This window comes from Branchiostoma floridae, chromosome 5, assembly GCF_000003815.2.
Source record: "Branchiostoma floridae strain S238N-H82 chromosome 5, Bfl_VNyyK, whole genome shotgun sequence".
Lineage (NCBI taxonomy): Eukaryota > Metazoa > Chordata > Leptocardii > Amphioxiformes > Branchiostomatidae > Branchiostoma > Branchiostoma floridae.
Window position 1 is genome coordinate 29,363,922 of NC_049983.1, and position 24,533 is coordinate 29,388,454.

The 24,533-nt window shown below is 40.2% G+C and overlaps 3 protein-coding genes across 5 annotated transcripts in view; 2 read left to right on the plus strand and 1 right to left on the minus strand.

Moving 5' to 3' along the window:
- The window catches only part of LOC118415247 (THO complex subunit 7 homolog), a 53,236-nt gene that overhangs the window by 14,755 nt on the left and 13,948 nt on the right, over positions 1-24,533 (plus strand). The gene's annotated exons all lie outside the window — the stretch shown is intronic.
- Positions 12,711-20,356, minus strand: LOC118415244. Its single transcript, XM_035819682.1, has 8 exons — positions 19,048-20,356; positions 17,185-17,413; positions 16,724-16,847; positions 16,192-16,289; positions 15,486-15,678; positions 14,658-14,855; positions 14,280-14,441; positions 12,711-13,827 (listed from the first exon to the last, which is right to left on the minus strand). The coding sequence occupies exons 1-8, from the start codon at positions 19,247-19,249 to the stop codon at positions 13,129-13,131; spliced, it is 1,905 nt and encodes a 634-aa protein (XP_035675575.1). The 5' UTR covers positions 19,250-20,356; the 3' UTR covers positions 12,711-13,128.
- Positions 20,717-23,497, plus strand: LOC118415246. The gene is made up of 2 exons (XM_035819683.1): positions 20,717-21,044; positions 21,353-23,497. The coding sequence occupies exons 1-2, from the start codon at positions 20,997-20,999 to the stop codon at positions 22,007-22,009; spliced, it is 705 nt and encodes a 234-aa protein (XP_035675576.1). The 5' UTR covers positions 20,717-20,996; the 3' UTR covers positions 22,010-23,497.

Genomic DNA, 24,533 nt, shown 5'->3' on the forward strand with positions numbered 1-24,533 from the left:
GTTCTCAAGTTTCCACAGACAATCAGGTCCAGGTTCATGTCCGGACCTAGAAATGATCCTCTGGTCCTGAATTTTCTGTACTGGTACCTCCCCCAACCAACAATAGATTTTTTTCTTTCTGTCCTTTCATATCTTATTCTTTGACTTTAGATTCATTTTGGCATTCTATGGCATTAGTTATCTGTTTTCTGATACTTTTTTTTTCAATCTACGGAATATTTGTGCTCATTTTACAGCTACTTTGCACAATTCATTGTGTGGTCGAAAACTTTTTTTTTTTGGAAATGGCCGAAAATTGGTGCGAGCGCGGATGTCATCCATATAATCAAATCAACGTGGCCTAATCAGTAAACATGTGTATATCAAGCGCTCTCGGAAGGGATTCTGAAAAAAACGCGCACACCTTGGCATAGAAGGCCAACCTCGGAGCGGTTTCAAAGTTTTCTTTAACTTAAGCCTGTAGCACAATTCAAGCGAACGCCGGCCGAATTTCAAGATCGGCTAGAGCCCGTCGAGAGAAAATTGCCTGAGCGTCGACCGTATTTTTCGCTGAAAATCTGCCTCGTCACAAACTGGATGGGGCTCTGGCGAAGCCTGTCGAAAACTAATGATTATAAATACCCCACGAGGTGGTAGCATCTCTTTAAAACAATAGAACTTAGAAACCAAACCCCCCAATCTTTGACATGGACGAAGTTAGGCTCGATCTGATAAAAAGCCAACATTTGAATCAACTTCATAAGTGTGTGTGTGTGTGGGGGGGGGGGGGGGGGCGGACACACTAACAATAATGATGTTAACAGGAATTGTGCGATAGAGCAAACTCTCATGCTAAGCGTGGTCTCGCTGAATTTACTCGCAGCTTCCAGACACCGGACAAAGTAGGCCGAGCTGTTAAAAATTGTCCGAAGCACGCGTTATCGCCAGGACGTCGTTCGTTCTTCGGCTGAAGATGCCCACTGCCATTGGGTGCTCGCCAATACACCGGCTGAGGTCAATTTAATACTCATTTGTGACGGTGGCTTAAGGACATATTTAAAAGACGACGGTAGTAGTTTTACGGAAATAAAGGCATTCATAAACGTTAGAGAAAAATGAAATATCCAGGTCTACTACGTATACTGACAACTTGAACTACGCTGCTGGACACAAGGACATCGACAACCAAGTACTGATCGAGATTGGGAGAATATGTGTTTGCGTGATGGCATCCGGACAGCTAGCCACGATTTCCACAAATCGTGCTTTCCATAAGTTTCTCCTTGTTTCGTCCTGTTCTTCCTGTTTCTTGCTTGTTTTCGGCTGAGTGTTCTGATACTGTTTAGATGAAATAGGAATAGTCTATTCTTTATTTTGTACAGTACAGATCACAAGGAAACGTTTTGCGGATTACCGATTGGAAACAAATCCAAAGAGCTTACAACAAAACGTAACGGTAAATGTTAATCAGAAGTTAGTGAATTTCCGATTAACCCAGCTGTCGTCCCGCTGTGTTGCAAAACTTAAAACCATTGCTTTCTTTTTCCTTGTGATTCGGCCCAACATGAGAATCAAGACAAACGTACACAGACGTCATTGTAGAATCTGGACACAAAAAAAGGCAAAGTGAATAATTTGGAAAGAAAAAAGAGCGGCTTCTACACGTGATGGATTTATTTCGCTGTCTCATTACTACCCTACATCGAGCGGAAATCATTTTGATTATGACAGAAAGGTAAAAGAGTTAGCCTTTTTGGTAATGATAACCTGGTGACTGTAAATGTGCCACTCACGAGTAACAACAGTCTCTTTTGATACATTTAAGTGACGACGTTTTGTTTGTATGAACCTGGCATTCCTAATGTGTTTTCAACATTTTCTCGAATTCTATTTTCCTGTAAAATAAAGGCCATTCACGGGCCGCGATGCGTCCGAATTAGATCGAGCGAAGCATGTGGCTGTCGCCTACTCTGATGTGTGCCAACTCGCATGATGTTTTACACACGTATTATCAAGTATTTTAATTGAGTAGGGAATACGATATTAATAATTAGGATCGTGAGGACATTCCAAAGGGATTGGCAATATTTTCTTTTTCGTGACAAGCAGGTATCAAAAACAGGTTTTGATGGATAATTTTATAGTTTTCTAGTTTGACTTTATATGTACCTTAGTTGCGTTTGGTCCTGGAAAATGTTGTGATTGCCATTACGGTCCTGACGAAATTAGGCTTGATCAATAGGGATTCTCTCTTTTTTCTTTTATAAAGATTTTTTTATTTTATAAAGATTTCAGCCGAAGAAATTCAACAAGTACTGTTAACAAAGTAAAACTGAAAGGCATCGGGACACTGGTATTGTCAACACCATAGTCAAATTATACAGATATCAATTGTAGATCGATATATCAACAATCACAGTTTGCTATTTCAACAGAAGTCAGAAGAACGCGTTGGAAAACAATATTTTCATCGCTCAGATGTTGCCTCACACAGGTTAGGATACCTTATAACGGATCTGAGTATTGATGAATTCTTGCGATCAGAAGTTTTAAACTATTACTAGCGTAATGACAATGACTAGTTCCAGAAGGCTGACAGACAACGCTAGCTATCATTGGAAATGGAAATACATTACGATCCGTAGCAGTTCTGAAATGCAGTGTATCGTCTTTCGTACTAAGGCCACAGAAAGTGAATTTATGGATGACATCCCCTGCAAAATCCAAATTTAATGAGCGCGGGAGGAAAAAAAATAGATGGATAAAACACTCAAGATGCCCAAATTTTCAAAATAGACACCATAAACGGCAAATGTAGTGACAAAACACGGTGTGACTATACGACTATAGTATTAATCTCCAAGCAGATCCTACGATGGCATAAGATAGCAGAGATAACACATTTGCATTTTCAAAACACATTTTGACAGAGATATCTGTTCGTCTTATAAAGTCAATATTTTCCCTTGGACACAAATTGATTTTGCTACGTATCCGTTACAAAAAAAAGCGCTCATGCTGCTTATAATACTCAAAAGTATCGATACAGGTAAGCTACGACTCTATGAAACTTGTAAAACTATACCCCAGAGAGAAAAGATTACCATTGTGCGAAAAATATTATACCCAAAGCCGTGATAGACGAGACACATGTTTTATCACGTTGTTCATTTAACCAAGGCAATCCCTCATTCACGGACGAACATAAAATGTGAAGTGCAAAATCGCAGAACCCACAAAGTAGGAAAAGACGGGACTGTCCGAGATCAAACTCAACCTGTCCATAAATATCCAACACTGATATTTGAGTGGTACCTTGTTGCAACAGATACTAATGTGACATGTATACATGGTTCCTAACTCTACGTAATCTCAGTAAGCCTTCGGGTATGAAGTTGCACATGCAGGAACTTTCTTCTATGACTGTTGAAATTTCTTGATCACAAGTAATCGGTAAAGTAGGCGCTCGCCCAATAATTACATATTGTATACATAGCTAAAAGTACCTATGTTCAAAGTCTGGTTGAAGAAGAAACAGAAAAATATTCCGACTATCATGGTCTCATATACATATACAGAGTTGCATTTACGGCCAAAGTTTGTCTCATGATTTCAAAGGCTAGTGTACGCGTAATAAAACATAATACACCCAAGTTGTAGTTCTTCACAAAAGCTTTTAACACTTGTTGTTAGGTTTATAGGATAACAAGCGTTCTAAAATGTCAGAAAAATCTCTGAACGATTGTCAACATTTTCACCTTCTGTAACACATACCGGTTTGATGGAAATATATGGACTTGCATGCTATCGTGTATTGTTGGTTAGCAGGTAGAAAGCTTATATGTATTAAGTTGCATTGAAGATTCAAATGTTGACTTTAGTTTAAGAGAAGAAGAGTTAACGATGCTTATATCACACGCAGGTGTTTAAAGCTATAGTGAATGCCAATAAAACCGTTCCGACTCCGAGAACGCAGCGCAGCTCAACTGCAAAACCTGAATGCAGGATCACCCGGTCCAGGTACCAGTCCAAAGACTGTGTACCTGGCGGTAGTTGGAATTTATATTTCAGCACAGTGCTCAGGTGACCTTCAGTTTAATAGTTGTTGTTTTTTGGGTCATAATAATCCCCCGTCACAAATCAAGAAGTGATGTCGGCCGACGTGTCGGCAAGCTCCAAATGGGCATTTTCAGCCAAAGTACAGCCGGTGTCCTTGTGATTACTGGGCTCTGGGCGATTTTTAGCAGCTTGTTCATTAAGATGGAAGCCTCTGTGTAATGTCAAATGTGCACCAAAAAGGCAGAAAAGACAGTAAAGGTGCACTCGCGTCACGCATGCGTCGCTGCGGGGTTCGTCAACGCAGACGTAACCCCACGGAACCGTGACACAAGCGAATCAAATGGTGACACAAGCAAGCGAGGCGTTTTTTTGAAAGTTAAAAAATAACGCAAGTGGCAAGATGCCCTAACAGTGACCCAAGAGTGACACAACAGTGACGCCAACATGCCTTCTACAGTATCAAAGTTATATTTTGCCTACTTTGAAGTATCAAAAGTTAACATACTTTTATAACTGAAAAGCTATTTTGGAAGCATTTTGGATATCATTTTACAGCGGTTTTTGATTCAGTTATAACATTGAGATTTCCACAAAAATTAACTTGTATCCGTATTTAGACTTACTTAAAAATATCTTTTGTTTTATTTGGTGGGAAGTAGGCCAGAATTCTATACTTGTATGTTGTATGTATACTACATATGTTGGATGATAACGTTTACTTTTGAGTTTGCGTTACAAGCAATGTAATTGTCGCTGGTAGCCGGCCGCCGATAGAAGTAACACGGTGACACGGTGAACGAGAGAAAATAGTGTAGCAGGACTTATATCAAGATGACGCACAGCAGCTCACATGCCTTGTCATTGACGCAACAAAACTAAAAATGCGCTGGAAGATTTGTTGGCTTCGACGTCGATTCGCAACATTTCCATCTGCTTTCAATGGTTAAATTTCCATGAGCAATGGAGCAATGTTGAGTTAGCAGAAGTTTGAAAGTAGAAATGTTGCGAATTGACAATGAATCCGACAAATCCCCCAGTTCATGATTATTTCCGTTATGTGAATAGTAACGACCGTGAGCCACTGTGTATTATTTTAGAATAAGTCCTGCCAACTTATTTTGCAATTAATTGCGGTGCCACCGGGTAAGTCAACCTCCGTAAACGCAAGCGTTCATCGGGCTAGATCCCATTCCCGACCTGCGGTTTGCTGTTCCTTAGGTTACAGTGATATTGCCCTGCCACATTCAATCGCTGACACAGTATCGTTTTACCTGTACCATGAACACAAAGTCATAGATATAATTCGTTTCTACCTTTTGCTGACATGGCACCAATGAGACGACGACTCCGGATGTGCAATTTTCAAGTGATAATGTGATATGTAGGGAGAGTATCACTGACGAAAGACAGCGGATGTTGTCTGAAACGTCAAATCATATCCAGTTGCTTGAGTGACTGATATTTGGCGTATGTTGGGAGAGAATCAATTGTTTCTTAAATTGTTAGCTTGCTACTGGGTGTTGGGCACCCTTGTGAATTTGTCACCGAACTTTCAAGGGTGTGGTCAGCTTGAGATCAACTCAGTTCAGTCTCAAGAAAAAATGTGTACCGTTGTGTCAAATTTCGTTCAGCTCCTTGTACACAAAGTTGAACCTGAATGATCTTGCTTAACAAATCTTCTTTGCTACATATACTCAATAACGGCAGGTCTCGATGAAGGATACCCAGTGGACATACTTTACCTTGACTATGCGAAGGCCTTTGACAAAATTCCTCATAGAAGGGTACAATTGAAGATAATAAACTGTAGAATAGATTGAATCGTGGTTAAAGGATCGAAATCAAAAGGTAGTGGTGAATGGAGTAGCTTCAGGTGAGAAAGAAATGCCGCAAGGGTCAATATTGGGACCGGTTGGTGAAACTATAGTGTAGAAAAATCTTGGAGTCCACTTCAATATAAACTCACTAAAACCCGTTCACCATGTGGCTTATGGGATGAAAAAAGCAAAGAATTCTTGGAATAATCAAGAGGAACATCATACCCGTTTAATATGTAAACATCTCGTTCGTCCCCACCTTGAATACAGTGTAGAGGCGTGGGCGCCAATGCCCCAAAAAGACATAAACATGATCGAAGCAGTACAAAGCAGAGTAATTAAAATGAGCATTATGGCTACCCTAGCCCTGCCCAGCTGTAAGACCTAGCCATGCCCTAGCAAGATATCTTGTACAGCACAGCACTTTTATTTTTGTTTGTTAAATGAATTTGTTTTTCACTTTACCATTTCGTCTTACCACCACCTGTCCTGCTAGGGCAACCTCACTCCCCTGGGCACAAAGTCCCGCGAGGGGCATTGCCCAGTACTATGTAGATGTAGATCTTGCATGCTATCGTGTATTGTTGGTTAAAAGGTAGAAAGGCATTAAGTTGCATTGGAGATTCAATCAAATGTTGACTTCAGTTTAAGAGAAGAAGAGTTATCGATGTTTATACCACACACAGGTATTAAAACCTATAGTCAATGCCAATAAAATCGTTCCGACTCCGAGAACGCAGCGCAACTGCAAAACCTGAATGCTGGATCACACGGTCCAGGTACCCGTACAAAGACGGTGTACCTGGCGGTGGATGGGGTTTGACGATTTTGTATTTCAACAAAGTTTGATAGTTTTTTTTGTGTCATAATAATACCCCGTCACAAATATGGAAGTGAGGTCGGCCGACGTGTCGGCAAGCTCCAAGTGGGTATTTTCGGCCAAATTACAGCCGGTGTCTGGCTTCGGGCTATTTTTTTAAAGCTTGTTCATTGAGATTTAAACCTCTATGTCCTGTCAGATGTGCACCAAAAAGGGAGAAAAGAAAACTTTCCGGAATGAAACACCGAGCCCATTCCAGTTCGTGGCGAGGCTGATTTTCAGTTAAAAATATGGTCGACGCTCGGGCGATTTTGCAATTCGGCAAGCCGATCTAGATGTTCGGCCTTGCGCCGGCGTTTTCTTGAATTGTGGCGCATGTGATCGCCCGATCAATGCGACAAGGGCGGTTTTTAGGTGGAACAATACGCAGCTCTCTGTCGATCTTAAAATCGGCCGACCTTCCAGCGAACACGAATCACGGCGGCTGAAGCTCGTCTGCAGTGTGGCAGGGGTATAATAGACGAAAGCTTTGGTTGAACTTTTTTTTAGCCCGACTACAAACATATGTGCATGTAGCTACGTATACGTGTTCTAAGTTTGGCACTTTATTTGGGCAGATTTTCTTTTAAAACCCGACATTTATCCAACCCCACGACATGGTAACTTAATATTGTCCATTTATAGCAGTACAGTATGGTCTGCGTTATGCAACACAAATATTGACAATCGTTTTAGGATTGCTTTCTTCGTAAAGCAGGTCAGCCGTCTTCATGGCTTTTATTTAGATATTTTATGTTAGTACAGGATAGCAAATCCACATTTAGACCAATGTTTTACAGAAAGGAAATGTTGAGAATTGTTTACAGATTGTTTTGACATTCTATAACATTTGTCATCCTTTTAACTTGACGACAATGCATAAAGCCTCTTGTGAATTATACCAACTTGAATGTTTTATGCTTTATTGCGCGTACATGGACCTTTGAAATTAGACTGCTGGAAAGGCAACGCTGTGTATTTATACCCCTAGGTAACCCATTTTTTCTGTTGTTGTTTGTTTTTCAACCGTACTACAAACACATGTACGGTACATGTTGTAAGTTTTGACCTAGTATGTCGTGAGATAAAGCTGTATTCTTTTATGCTCTAAATTTGGTTTGACTAAGTATACAATACTGAACTGAGCGCGCCTAATTGCTGCCCTCCTTCTACGCGCGTTCGTGGGTATTGTGGGGGAACGGCACAGATTCGCGATTTGCAACTTTATGGGTCAGGCTCTTATGCCACAAAGATCGTTTCTAGCGGATGTAGTTTCATATCAGTTTTTATGACTACTAGACTCATATAGAAACATTCATCATCATAATAGAAACATTAAATTTACACTAATACGGCGGCAATTTTTTTATGAAGTTCTCAAACCCCCTGTGGTTCTTATAAATGTTGCTAGGATGAAATAAATTGAGAATTATCTGTAAATATTTTCAATCAAACGCACTTAAAAGGCTTTCGGAAAACGACAATGTCAAAATGCATTTTTTAACGACTTTCAAGACTTTCTCTGGATAAATATGACATCTTTAAGTCTTGAAAGTCCGCCGATAACGCATATGGAAGCGACACTTAAGCTCAGCGTGCACCTGCTGCACATCCATTGAATTTGAAGGCAAATGGATCGGATTAAAAGTAATGGCCACAATGGTTTTGGCAGACAAGCATTAAATTCCCTGAGATTTGAGTTGTACAAATTATATCTTGGCGAACCCACGAACTTTTGAATGTATGAAGAACCCAGCACATGCGTCAAATCGTCATCTGGCCTGACACCAATGTTTGTTACCAATAAGGGTGTCAGGTAGGGGTTCAACCTAAGCCCTACCCTTTTTAATCAATGACCTAGTTCATGAGTTGGATAATACCGAATGTTCTCCACCCGTACTCAATAATTTGTTAGTGTCATGTTTACTATATGCCGACGATGTTGTTTTATTCTCTAAAACCGAAAAGGACTACAAAACGCTTTAGATAACTAAACGTATTTTGCACTAAATGGAAGCTGCAATGGAATCATAAGAAAACAAGATTAGTATATTCATCAAATCTTGTCGGTTATTTTCAAAACAAACTTTTTTTATTCGGACAAGAGACAGTAGATATCGTATCTTCATATTGCTACCTAGGTATTACTCTAACACCATCATGTGCCTTTTCATTAGCCCATTAGCCAAAAAACAATTGTCAAAGCACGCAAAGCCATGTACAGCTTCAAATGCCTAACTCGTTCATCAGTTTCACCCGACAGCCTTCTGAAAATTTTCGATTCCTGTGTTAAACCCATTCTGTTATAAGATTGTTAAATGCGGGATACTGAGAAATTGAATGATACATCTCCGATCGAAATTACACACAACCAATTCTGCAAAAAAACATTCTTGGAGTCTCTAGGAAAAGTAGTAATTTCGCAGGTAGGCCTGAATTAGGCAGACTTCCTCTTGTGGTAGATATTTCCGTTCGACTTGAAAAATGTTGGTTATGTTGAACACAAATGGATTTTACTAAGCATCCATTAGAAGTAAACGCACTCTTGGAACAGCACAACTCCGTTATAAACGACCGGAGAAGATCATTGTTACAGCGTGTTAAAGGAATACTTGATTATAGTGGATAGTGAGAATTCTGACAACTCACTCTGTGACCCTGTATATGTATGTAATCTGATAAGGAACAAAATTACAGATATGTATATCCAGACGTTTCTATGTAATATAAGTATAGGTACCGGTAAGCTGAGGTTCTATAAAACTTGTAGATCGTTATACGCTAGAGAGAAGTACTTAGAACTAGTTGATTTCGAGCTGCGCTCCGCAATAAGCAAAGTCAGAATTAGCGCTCATCCTCTTGAAGTAAAAAGAGGAAACATAAGAGATAATCAGTGTGTGAAAGAATTTGTAAATACTGTACATATGTACATTTAAAGCAGTGGGAGACGAAATACATTTTATTCCCAAGTGTACATTCAACCAAACCGAAAGAATCACTCTGTTTAGAGAAGCCACAAAGACATATCTCAACTTCCCCGCGGTCACATTCACAACGAGCAAAAAGCCACTTTTCTCTTGAAATCACACAACTCACAAATTTGAGAAAATAAGGGGCTCCCTCTGGTTCCAAAAAAGAAGTCGAACCCAACCTGTTTAGAAATAGTCCACTGTTTATTGTCACTTGTATATCTCCTATGTTTATACCATGTACTTGCAATTAGCCCTCGGGCATGAACTTGCAAATAAACTTCTATGGAGGCCACTCGACGGCGACAGCGACCAAACTGGAAATGTGTGACCCTAGATCTCATGGATTGCACAGATGTAAAGATGTCTTACTAGATGACAGTGATTGTACTCACTTAGACACTTTAATTGGAAGATTGTGAGGGGGGCCGATTTTCAACAAGTACACGATAGCAAATCCACATGACTACAGGTGTTTTATAGAATGGCAATGTTGAGAATCGTTTAGACACTGTTTTGACGTACTATAACGTTTGTCAGTCCTTTTAACTTAACAACGTGGGATAAAACCTTTTGTGAATTATACCAACTTGGATTTTTCCCGTTTTGTTGCGCGTACATAGAGTTAGGAATAAGTAAGTGGTAACTCTTTTATCGGATTTTATCAGCCCGATTACAAACACGGGTACAAGTAGCTATGTATACGTGTTGCAAGTTTGACACTTTATTTGGAAGATTGTGACGGGAGATATGTTTTCACGGCTTTGAAAGTCTTTCCCAATCTGTTATTAGCAGGGTTTTTTTTTGGTATATAACTACTTCTTAAATCACTGTTAAGACAGGCATAAAGGTCATAGCGGATGAGAGGGATTCTCATAAATTGGACACTTTGGATTGTTTGAAAATCACCAGGCAATTATGGTTGTAAATTCCACTGGGCTTACTTTATAATTACCTATTTGAATATATAAATTTATATACATTGCTGGATATATATGTTCCTTTTTTATGTTGTATTATCGGAAAACCACAATATACTGCCTTTGTGACACATAATCCGCACAGGGCACATGCAAGAGAAACCAGCACTGCAGTATACTTAAATAGTCATAGCGTCCAAAAAACAATGTACGAAACAGCGGTGTGTTGTGGTGTGATGTTATGTGATGTGATAAACATTGTTAACTGTTCTTTATAAAACTGAAGTCAACACTTACGCTCAAAGGCAACTGAACATGTGTTCTACCCGTTGACAAGTACAGGATAGCAAATCCACATTTAGACCAATGTTTTACAGAAAGGAAATGTTGAGAATTGTTTACAGATTGTTTTGACATTCTATAACATTTGTCATCCTTTTAACTTAACGACAATGCATAAAGCCTCTTGTGAATTATACCAACTTGAATGTTTTATGCTTTATTGCGCGTACTTGGGCCGGAAAGTCAACGCTGTGTATTTATACCCCTTGGTAACCCATTTTTTATGTTGTTTTTTTTTTTTTCAGCCCGACACTACATGTACATGTTGTATGTATTGACCTAGTATCTCGTGAGTGAGATAAAGCTGTATTATCAGCCGGCAGGCCATGCCGAGAGTTCTATGCAGTTTTCTTTTCCTTCCGCTAAAGAAAGTAGACCGTTCCATGACTCCGGGCGTCAACACCCCTCACAAGAAAGCTTGTCGCTGGAGTATACAACTGCGTATCTTATTAACTTCAAGTCATTTACAGTATTTCAGCCTCCTTTTTGGCCAATATAGATATTTGAACCGATTGTTTAACGTGTTCCTGTCGACCCCAAATCAGGTGACTTTCGCGTAAATTCCCCTGTTGTTTTGAACCTGTTGTAGATTTGAAACCAACAGGAAATCTCCTGCGTAAGAAAAAGCAAACCTTCTAGTTTCTGAAAGTATAAGATTTATCACAGATTTTTGGGCGTAATGCATTTGCCCCGATATTCCGTGAAGTCATGTCATAGTTTTATTCCAGAATAGAACGTACCGGGTTCGACGATTTAGTAACAGGGACAACTCCACTCTACATTAATCTTAAGTTTATGACCGGAATTTTGTTTGCGGTGGTCCCAAGTTAATGAATTCCGACCTTTAAGTCAATATACCAATCCGAAGTGATCTAAATCTAACTTCAAAATTTCTAGCTGACTGCCTTAGCGAACCGCGCTATTTTAAGACAGTTGTACGTCCCAGGAACCCCGGGCGTCGGGACTACCTACCAAAAAGCTTGTCGCCCGAGTTTACTACTATGTACAATCAATATTTCATCACGTTTACAATTTTTAAGGTTTCCATTTTACTCCTACGTACTTTTTAAACCGATTTTTACCTGTATCGGTTTGATGATATGATCTGAAATCAGTTGATTTTAGCGCAAGTTCCCCGCAGCGTTTTACCTTACAGCTGATTTCAGAACGAAAGGAAAGCTAGTGTGTAAAATATACCGAAGTCTCTTCTTTCAGGTGGTAGATGGCATATTATCAATTTCCTGGGGGGAAAGGCTTAAATTTGAACCGCGCGAGGCCATCTCATCAGAGGCGTCCGAAAAGACACGCTTCAGTGCTGGCCCGTTCCATACAGCGCACGCCAGACCCACACCATCGTATTTACGCACTAGTTACCGTAAAACTAAGATGCCAGTTGGTAATTCACTTCGTCTTCATGTGTAGTTTTTCTTTGGGCATCATTTGAAACCTAGAAAGTCGGATAAGTCCCATTATTTCTGATAGATTCAAGATAGACAAGAATTACAAAACTGTGGCTTTATTTTTATGTTCTGGTTTCACAGATAATACTATACATACATTGTACCTTTGAGACAACTAGGTAGTGCCTACAAGTTTATTTATTTATTTAGTTTGTGACTTATGAAACATGATGTAAGTATATGTACACATTACAACAAAATTTATTATGTACAAGGAAATAAAACAATGAAATCATAACAATGTTATGAAATACAATATATACAAATGTACATAAGAAAGTATTTATACAGATCAACATGTCTAGGCCTTTGGGAGGAAGGGATATTCGGTCAAGACTAGAACCACAATGTTGGATTTTAGACTACAAAGTTAATGTTCTTTACAAAAAAGCAAGTGTATAGTTTATTATACATCATAGTTTGTCACTTACAACTGTAGTTACAACAGGGCAAACATAAATGTAAATCCTTAGTTACATTTGTTTACATTAAAAATGCACAATGGCTTGTACAGTAACTTGCACAGTGATCCAACCTGGTTGCAAACTCAACAGTATAGGAAATGGCCCACCGTAGTAACTTTCCAATATGCGACACAAACAATACCTACATTTCAAACCTGAAGTCTTAACCGACCGTCACTAAAGCTTTGGCGGGATTTTGGAACATTTTGACGAACTACATCCAGAGAATTGAAATGATTTCAAGATTTCAAACACTGACCTAATTGGTCAGTTCAGCCAGTCCTGACAGGTCAAACTCCTGGCAGTCGAGGATATACAGCATGTCTCCTTCCACAGCATGTGGGAAAGGCTTACTGATGTTAGAGACAGATTCGAAAGGATTCAGAAAGCTTCCATCCTCTGAGGTACTGACTTGCCAGAGACCTGTTTTCTCATCTTTCTGGCCAATCCCATACCATTTCATGTAGGCAATCTCGCAGTTTTTGATCAAAATGAAAAACTGAATTCTGCCAAAGACCACAGCATCTCCATATAGCGTGGCCACCACAGAGGAGATACTTTTGGTGTGTCTCCTAGTCTCACTCTCCTCACACCGATACTCATGTAGTCGGTGTGTATGGAGGTGTCGTTTGGAAGCTGCGAAGTATTTTGGAACTACTAGGACATCCCCTGGATTGGTCATGGGTTCACATACTATGTCTTCTAAATGACTATACAAGTCCGTATACATGCGTGACTTTGTGTCAATATGCATCTGAGTTGAGCTTCCCTTTAGGTGTGCTAATGTACTAGTACCTAGTATGAAGGTTGCTGTAAGCTCTGCATCCTCCTCTTCTTCACTTCCCTCCTCCTCCTCCTCTTCATCTTCCAGGCCACTGTGGCTGTGTGAAGTTTCGACAGGGTCTGTGGTTTCTGGCATCAACTCAGCAAATTCCATCATTTTGCAAAAAAGCCTGATCTGTAAGAGAATAACAAAAATGGAGCTTCTTTGACTTAGCCTTTATTCAAATTGCAACGAACAATACCATGTGGGTAGCTAACTGTCTGATTAAAATGGAGCTTAATGTAATGGAGCTTCGGAAGCTACATTACGCCATAGCCTGTAATAGTGTTACATCGCATCTGGATTTCACTTTAGTCAACTATCACCGGAATCACTATTAATTACAAAGGAACAACATCAGCCTTTATGATCTACAGTAAGCTGTAACTCTTTCTTTGTTTTGTCATTTTCCCAACTACTGTAATTTTATCCTGACAAATTGAGAAATGTTGGATTTTTCAATCCTTTGGGTGAATTAAGTTCATAATGTAAATGTAAGATGAACATGAGTTATAAGATTCATTACAAATTCTTATGCTGCCTATAGTAACGGTGCGCTATGGATAGCTAAAGCTATCATTTAGTACCTTGTACGCCTCAGCAGCAGTTCTTGTCGGATATTTTCTGTTTGTCATCATCCTCATGAAAGAGCCCATGAACCTCTCGAATGGCATCATCCAGTATGCAGTCATCGGGCCGAATTCGGCGATGATCTTAACCATGTGGTGAGGCAGGTGGAACATCAATGTCTGCAAAAGATATCATACAGTTCTTGAAACATTGAAGAAAAATAGAGACTGAGGCTAACAATAAAAATACAAAACCCGGGACCGCAACTCTCCCCTCCCCGCATGTTTCCCTTATGGGGCCATTTTGTGGTATACTGATGTAGATGTAGATCTAGTTGTCGCGTAGAGATTTTTTACTGGAAAAAGGTTTATTTGGTGCCATTTAAGTGCATTCACCTTCATGGCCAGTGGATAGTCCCTCTCCAGAAGACTGAACGTGATGTGAACTTCCAGGTCCAGCTCTGGAAGCTTGTCCATGTCTTGTACTGGGGCCCCTAAGCGCTGCAGTGTGCTACACAGCCTGAACATTGTCTCCCTCTGTTTAGTTGGTAGCATGTCCCTCATGCAAAATTTCATGAGATCACCGGAGAAGAGCTGTAAAACAACATGACAGCACAAATATTAATTGTATGAAAAGCAGTACCTGTCCACATGTATGATATCAAGCAAAAATAAGCAAGTCGGTCAAAATATGGCATAAGCAGGTATCGTCTTTGCTGGGTAGCATTTTGAACAACACATTTTGAACATTTAATGCATAGATAAGCCATAAAGATCAGTTTACCATAGATAAGAGGTATCTAATACAGGCGTGTCTTTTCCAGTCCGGTACCCAGATGTATTGTAGCTCTCAAGTCTCCGCAGAGTGAAGAAACCTCGGAACAATAATACGTCTGAATACCAGGCTTGGTCTTTTCTACTACCCTTGGGTGTAGCAAAGGTGTAAACTGATATAGTCTTGAGAGATATCGATAAATACGAATGACAATAACCAAGAAATTTGTCTGGGCAGGCCATTCATAAAACAACTCATGATGCATGTTAGTCAACTATGCATGGTGCTCATTCCCAACTATGTGGTCTGATTGCTCATTTAGCATATTGTATTTTGATCTAAGTAGCCGTTCTTTCAGTGAGGTTGGCCTTGGATTGCAATATTTACAATACAGAAAAGGGCAGTTTACCTTAATACAACGAAAGACGTACTATAAGCTAACATTCTACCTTAATCCATTCAATCGACTTCATTCCCATCTGCTTGTGGAAGAGAGGGCGGACTTTGAAGTCGTATCCAAGTGGCACTTTGATGGTGACAAGACGTCTGTCAGCCTCTGTCTTTTGCTGATCGCTGAGCTGGAAGACTTGAATCACTTTCTTCGCTCTCTTTGCAGGCTGACTTGTGCTTGCCACAGTGTTGCTTTCATTGCGAAATGAAAAAAAAAGACAAATATGCTTTCAACAGAAACATAAGTATCCTACAAAGAAGTATTAGGTGAATTAGTGTCAACAAGAAGTCATGCAACCATACTACAGCCAAACAGTCTTTTATTGCTGTATTCCATGTGCAGAAGTGAGGTAGCCTGGCATCATTACAAGTACATGATCATGAACATGAAAGACCACTGTAAGAAAGGTGTGGAAGGCTCCCGGCGATTCGAATGCAAGCCCGCCATATCACAACCCAGCGCCATAAACGTTCCGCCAGGTTGGACCGGCCAGTTGGTGGCGCTTGAACCCCACTGTTACACCTCCATACCGGATACACTTACAATATTAATATTCTTGTCATGTTGACCAATTACTGGAGCCCCCTCCAAAATCAAACACAAATCAATGCGTGCATTGATGCCACTCATAATTTTAACCTGCTGTGGCATTGAGCATCAAAATAGCAATTTCAAATTATAAAATATACATTTCCAAGTAATACCTGCAATTGAAGCGTCCCAATTCCTCCTCCATCTTCACCATTGAGTCGAAATTGCTCTTTGATCCCGTGACAACCCCAAAAGTGTTCTGACTGATGTTCTGCAACAGAATATTTTATATTGTGTTAGGAAGATTTCATGACATGATAGTATACTTCACTACATGGATGTACATACATTATTGCAAAATGCTTATCAGTACTTAACACATTTTTTTTTGTAATCTGCAAAGTTGTGTCATAATTTGAAGTCAGTGTTTCCGTGCACTATGCAACACCTGTATCTAGCCAGTCAACATTGTCGAAATCACACATACTGTAAATGGAGACTTGTTCGCGGTAGTTTTATGTTCGCGGTTTTCGCGGTGGCCACATTGCCGCAAACTTATAACCACCGCAAATATTTATCCCTTATATTACGTGGCTACGGTCTGTGGCACAACCGCGAACTTAAAACCACCGCGAAAACGCCATTTTCCCGCTACCGCGAAAATAAATCTCTACAATCATAAGACATGTAAATCTGTAAGAGTACCTTGTGGGTATGCATCCAATCAATTTGACATCGGCTGATGTCGTATGTTGGAATGTCTAAAAGGATCTCTCTGCCTGTCTTGCCGCTTTCTGACAAAACTGACTTTTGGCCTGCCTTCAGTAACCTGTGAAAAGACAAGGTTACAATGAACAAAATGAAGTGGTTGATCCAAGACAGCACTTGTTAAGTATTGCATAGAGCTACCGCATTTATTTACAATTACGTCGGAAATATTAACATCACATTTTTAAGCATTCAACCAATCGAAACAGCCACTAGCCAATTGATGTAATTCAAGATATGACTAACTATAGTAAGAGTACCTTTCGTGCATAAGGCATAACACTAGTTTTATCTTAAAAATGACTCAGACTGCCAATGTATGAATATTGTATGTGTATCAGGTGTCACTAATAATAAATATTGACACACCTAAAAAGAAATTGTAGTTCTTTATATACCTTAGTTCTTCACCACTCCCACCGTCAGTCTCCATCTCATGTATATCCTTGTTGAAGCTGTCCATGGCTTCCCCATATTCCTCCTGGTCAGTGCGTGGAGATGGTGGCCCTCGTAGCTCTTCACTTTTGCCCGGGAACCCCTGATCATCAGTCCGAAGATTGTCGTCTTTGGGCAGCCAGCGCCTGCTTCCTTCGAAGGACACCCCTTTCAATACCTTTGAGAACTCGGCTGCAATAAATAATTAAATAGTTGTAGTCAATTAATACTCACACCTTTACTCTGCGTGGACGATTACAGAGCAAATTTGAAGTAAGCACCCTATCCAAGTATTGTCAACAGATGGATTTCATTAATGCAAACAAAAATAAGGACTGTTTGAAAAAGAATCTTTTCATTCTTTCCTCTTGTTTCTTTGAATGATCTGCCCCTGTATTCTCCAAGCAGAGTTTGGGGACGGGGAAAGTAGCAACCGGAAAGTAACTGCTGCCTCCCGGAGCAATTCTTATTTTGGTTCAATAAAATGTCAGAGTCTGTGGTGGCACTTTGAATACACTCTCACTATATTTAGCTTTGTATAAATACCCTAATCTCCAAGCAGATCCTACGGTGCCATAAGATAGTTCCAAAGCTGGCCAGGGAGTATAGCCGGCTAAGGGAGTCAAACGGCCACTTCACCCGAACAAGGAGGAGCATTTCTATTGAATAAAGGTTTCTCTGCCCCTCCTTGGCCGGTATTAACAGCTACACGAATATCCGAGGTGCTAATGTTTTTATGAGCGGCTCACGTAATGTTCAAGACAAGCTCAATGAGCCGCGCCGCCGGTCCTAGTGGGAGGTTCCCTCCAAACGCCGAAATTAAAAAGCTGACAGCATCACAACGTAACAAAAGGAACGCATCGGTACATGAGATTTTCACTCAAGAAATCGAGTAAAAGGCCTACAATCGTTCCAAACTTACTATAAGTCTTTAATCATATATAAAAAAATTAAACGAACGTTAGAGTTAGAATTCTGGCATTTTGAACATGTAATCTGAAAGTAAGCATCCCTCATTACGTTTGGATGCGCTGAAGGAAAGCACAACACCACGCGCGGTCAGCGATTTTTTGTTTCGAATCTAAAGGTTCTTGCAGTTTGTGTCTTTTTGATCCGCTATTTTTTAATTTCTCACAACGGCGAGACGACGACAACAAGTCGAGGTTCGCGGACGCAAAGTAATGGGATATTACAGTGATAGCACATGGACTTTCCCTGGCCTGGCAATGCCCACAAACACCGGCTTTCAATGGCCGCGACAATGGCCCGCAACTGAGGTTCTCGCGGCTCAAATTCCAACAAACTTCTCGAAAGATACGACAAACTTTTTCGTCCATGGTTCAAACTGGCCAAACCAACGGTTCCTGTAACGGTCACCCAGCTGACACGCCTGCCGGGGCGCGAGCCGGCAAGCCGGGCGGAGGGCAATTTAGGTAATTGACACCTTCTCGGCAAGCACAATTTGATTAGGCAACAATTGGATGTTAATAGCCTTTCTTGAGTTTGATACTATACATTACGCACCGTGGATCTGGTTGGAGATTAAAACGGGCATCTCCAAGCAGATCCTACGGTGCCATAAGATTGTATCAAAGCTGGCCTGGGAGTTGAGTATAGGAGTTGAGTCAAACGGGCACCGGGGTAAGTTTGATACTATACATTACGCACCGTGGATCTGGTTGGAGATTAACCCCTACGGTAAGTTTGATACTATACATTACGCACCGTGGATCTGGTTGGAGATTATAAATACCCGTGGTGTGATGATCCAACAGATTTTAACACAGTTACAATCCTCTTTAGGAATACAACTTGCATAGACTTACATTTGTGTTTGCAGAAGGGACAAGCAGCGAACGCTCTGGCACCTTGATGGTAAGTGCACTTTGATCGGGCTGGCCAATCAAATATGTAGGCCAGGATGTCGGCGTTGAGGGTGAAATACTCTTTCTTGTGAGCATCCCACACAGTGATGCCATCCATTAGGGTTTTCATCTCGTCCACCAGGAGTTCATGGTACGCATTCATCTCCTTAGGTGCTTTGGGACCTGTGAACACATTGAAGCAGCAGAGCAAATGAATATTAATAGCCAACAATACAGGACATTAAACTGGCTAGATGTTGCAAAATTGTTCAATACATAACACTGTTAGATAGGATCTTTTAGCAGAGAAATAAACGGCACCTCTGTTGCTGACTCCTAACAATACTGAAGAGCACAAGGTTTTGCATTAACAAATTTCAAGGGACAAGAATATTAGTACTCCATCATTATTATTTGTCAGTCAAAAATGCAGCCCTTTATTCTCCTACTCAACCGAAGACATCTACTCTATTCTACTCTACAGATAAATGGTTGTGTTCTTGCACAATGTTTGAATTTAGCCTAGCTACCATCTTCCGCAGTAACTACTGGCTCTCTTCGCTTGCTAACCATAGGATAACCATAGGATGAAAGATGAGTTGGATGACTTAGGGTAGGTTGAGGGCTTGTTAGGAGTAAATGTTTCTGGTGCGGTTGAGTTAGATTTGACTCTCAGACCATGACGCCCGACTTGACTTGGCTTGTCAAGGAATATATCCAAAATTGATAACTTTATAAAGTTCTGTGTGTTTTGTTCTCTTTTATATACGTTTTTTGAGGGCTTTCTGTTTTGTACCGTTTTCTTATGTGCGCTGGCATTACCCGAGTCGGAGCAAACTTATCTATTTCTATTGAAGAGAGGTGACAGTACCATCAACCAGGAACCATTAAAATATCGTTAGGAGTAACACGTAAACTATTTTAGTGCCGGCCGGATTATCACACGTCTGGCAAGAACACAACATTCCCCTAGCTGCGCCCTGCCGCACCCGTTCCCAGCCCACTGACACTCCTATTATGATGTCAATGCGATAGCATCATAACGTAAAGTACCATCGAAAACTTAACGAAACATGAAGAAATACACTCGTAAGTACACAAGGGATACGAAATAGTGTTACACGTGTATTGTGTGTTATCTTGAAATGTATATGCAATTGATGAGTCATCGGTAAATGCATCACAAACAAGACGATGCTTGATGTTTACGTTAGATGCGGTTACCTCATGGCGCATATGATACTGAGGACAACAGTAGTTTTCAACAACAACAGTTTCGCTGGCGGACATGAAGAAACGGTACAGAATACGGTATTGCCAATTCTCAAGTTTCCACATGCAATCAGGTTCAGGTCCGGATCTGGCAATGATCCTCTGGACCTGAACAGGACCTATACCTGAATTTTCGGTACTGGTACCTACCCTTACCGACAATATTTTTTTTTTAAATTCTGTCCTTTCACATCTTATTCTTTGACTTTAGATTCATTTTGGCATTCTATGGCATTAGTTATATGTTTTCTGATACTTTTTTTCAATCTACAGCATATATGTGCTCATTTTACAGCTGCTTTGCACAATTTACCGTGTGGTTAAAAACTTTTTTTGGGGGGGGGAAAACGGCCGAAAATTGGTGCGAGCGCGGATGTCATCCATATAATCAAATCAACATGGCCTAAGTATAACAAAAACATGAACAACGCATTCACTTCGATACCCCCCAGGTACAGGCTAGACTTAGGACTACATTTCGTGTAAATAAACTGTCTTATGTAAATAGACTAAAGTTGTACGATGATGATGATGATGACACCTTTGATTCATATATACGTACTCACTCGTTTACAGATGACAGCAATGAGTATTACACTCTCATACTAGAGGAAAGGATTTCCTCAGATGACTTCGAGATGCCACTAACGTTGAAAGATGGCAAACCAAGATGGGCACAAATCAGGGTGAGAATATAAGATTTAAAAGATGGGTGTGGTTGTTTAAGTTGGTTACGACGTATTTTGAGCATTTGAACTTGAATATGAGATGATTTCACATAGTGGTTAGATAAATAGATGCAATAGTATGCCAAGTATGTATGTGTGAGTGCGTGTTTATATGCGAAGAAAACATGTACATGCATGTACAATGCTTACAGCGCATTCTGAGGGGAACAGATACAATTCATATATTCATTGCCTACTAAGTGCAACTTTGAGAAAATATAAATAGCAACTGCAACTTAAATGATTGTTTTAACTCTTCTTTACAGAAACATACTAAATTCGCCTGGCCAAAATGTGCCGTACAAAAAAAGGAGACGTTCAAGGAGATGCCGCACGGCATGGTGACCGAGGAGCCGCAGGACGGCATGGTGACCGAGGAGCCGCAGGACGGCATGGTGACCGAGGAGCCGCAGGACGGCGAGGTCACCAAGGAGCCGCAGAACGGCAAGGTCACCAAGAAGAAGCAGAACGGCAAGGTCACCAAGAAGAAGCAGAACGCCAATGTCACCAAGAAGAAGCAGAACGGCAAGGTCACCAAGAAGAAGCAGAACGCCAATGTCACCAAGGAGCCGCAGGACGGCGAGGTCACCAAGGAGCCGCAGGACGGTGAGGAAAGCATGGATCTTGATCTTGATCTTGATCTACACATCGGTGACACTGTCGCCGTCGCCTATGAACCAGACGACGGTTGGTTCATAGGCGAGGTGAAAACTGTTGACGACACAACAGTCAATATCAGGTTCATGGTGGCCAAAGATGGCTTATTCAGGAAGGATTCGTCAAAGCCAGTCCCAGTGGACAGGGCATTCATTTTTGCAATCGCCGACGTCGTTCCTATGTCGTTTAATAGTAGACAGCATGTCGTTGTCAACTACGGGGACATTTGCATAATGTACAAAACATACTGCCGGAAATACTTCTAAGACTTCATTTGCATAATCAACGCTTGTTATCCCTCTCTCTCTCTCACCCAGTCCTGTTATAACTCATGTTAATGTTTTTTTATTGTGCTCCAATGATGTATATGTATGTGCTATTGTGTATTATGCTGAAATATTGAATAAAGTTTGAAAAAAAATTAAATAAAATAATCGACGAGGAAAATGGACGACTACAAATCATTTGCATAATGTACCGACACTATTGATTGAAATTCTATACTTGCTCATTTGCATAACCAATGAGGCAATTGGAAACTATTTGCATTAAAGATCATTCTCCTTGACATTTTTGCCCGAAATAATTTGGTTGCTATGAAAACTTCATTTGCATAATCGACGAAAATGGAAAACTGTAAAATGCAAATCATTTGCATAATAAGCCTACATTTTGCCCGAAATACTTTAGTTGCTGTTAATACTTCATTTGCATAATCAACCAGGTAAATGGAAAAACTACAGGCTATTTGTATAAAAAAAAGTATTTGACGAATCCTTCCTGAATATTCATGTTATGTTTAGGCCACAGTGTTGTTAGGTGTTGATATGTGATACTATGTTTAGGATAAGACTGTTGGATATTCACATGTGATACTATATTTAGGCTAAAACTGTTAGATTTTGACATGTGATATATTATAAAGTTGTTAGATTTTGACATGTGATACTGCTAGTACGTTTAGACCAAGACTGTACGATATTCACATGTGATACTATATTTAGGCTAAAGTTGTTAGATTTTGACATGTGATATAAAATTATTAGATTTTGACATGTGATACTACTAGTATGTTTAGTCTAGAATTGTAAGATATTCACATGTGATACTATATTTAGGATAAGATTGTTAGGTATTGATGTGTGATATAATGTTTAGGCTAAGACTGTTCAATATTGACATGTGATATTAGACTATATAATTGTCATGTCATGTTACAGTTTGCCATGTTATATACGCTATCGTGATCATATATTTCCGGCTTGTCCCGAAACTGCAGTCAGGCCAGGGTCTTCTATGTTTGATATGATATGTTAACGTACTGTAACAGTGGGGGGTTGAAGTAGTGCTAACTGACTATGCCAAACGCCTGTCAGGCTTTTGGCTCAGTCATTTAGGCTGCTAGCGTTGTGATCCTGAGGACCCGGGTTCGATTCTCGGGTCGCTCAGGATATTTGTATATATTGTTTATTTCTGTTCTACTCGCCCCTCTGACTTCGTACAGTGCATCCTTGTCGAACCCGACAATTAGTTACCTTACAATAAATGTGATGCGAAAAATGGAATTTGAACACGTCTGGCATTTCACTTTTCCAAAGGTGTAAGTAGGATGCATGACTTCATACAATCTGACAATATATAAAGGTAAAATGTTACCTGAATCAAAAGCCATCAGCATCTCAGGTTGCGTCACTTCCAACTTTTTACTTTCTTCAAATCAGCAACTTATCATATGTAAAAACAGTTCATTTCAGTTGAAACAAGAAAGCTTTTAAAAAAAGCTGGCCGGGGCGCATTTGGAAGGACTACCTCAAAATTTCATGTTGTGTTCCAGTAAAATGTGCATCATTATTAAACTAGAAGTTTATATCTAAAATCTATGGGAAGTTGGCTGGAAACCTTTGTTCACTGGTATAATTGGATTTTCCGGCGTACTTTTGTGGGCGGAATTGTATCCCTTGTGTGCGCTGTGTGCCGGATATAAAAATCGTAAAAGAAACTCCGGTGCGAGACCACAGCCAAAGGCGGGAAGAGGTCCCGGATGTGCATTGTCGTTCTTTCTTCTGCTCACAGGTCTCATTTGCTTTCTTTGCTTTGTATGATGTTCTTTGTTCTGCAAGACTCTCTGTCTTCTGTTGATAGGTTTGTTTTTCTTGTTTGTCCTTGCATATTGCGCTTTGGATTGCAAGACCTTGCACTTTTTTATCATTTAAATTTGATGCTGCATTTGGTGACATTACTAATTGATTCAAGAGGCCTTCATTCCTGTTCTCTGGCATAGCACTTGGATGTTTGCTTGTGGTGCATGGCACAATGTTTTTCCCAGTACTTTGGTTACAATGTGGTGCAAATGGAAATGCTGTGTTTGGTTGTTGTAGGTTCTCTTTCGTAGATACAAACTCTGGTTTAACCAAGGTGTATGTGTGTTGTTGTTGAACTTGAAAGCAGTTTTCTGACTCAATCATAGAAGAAACATTGCTAGTCAGATTGATAATGTGTATACCAGTAGGTTCAACTGATAAGAAAACATTTTCTGCTTGTACTGGGACAACCTCAAAATTGCATGTTGTGTTCCAGTTAAGTTGTTGCAAGAATGAAACTAGATTGCTGTTTGAACTGTGCATGCTTAAAGTAGAAGTGCCATGGCTATCTGGCAATGCTGTTATGGGACTTCTGGCATGTGAGTCATAAACAAAATACTTGTTATCAGCGTGCAACAATGCTACTGTTTGAACAGTTATTCCATGTGCTGTTATGAAAAGACAAGTGTTGGATTCAGCAAATGCTGCT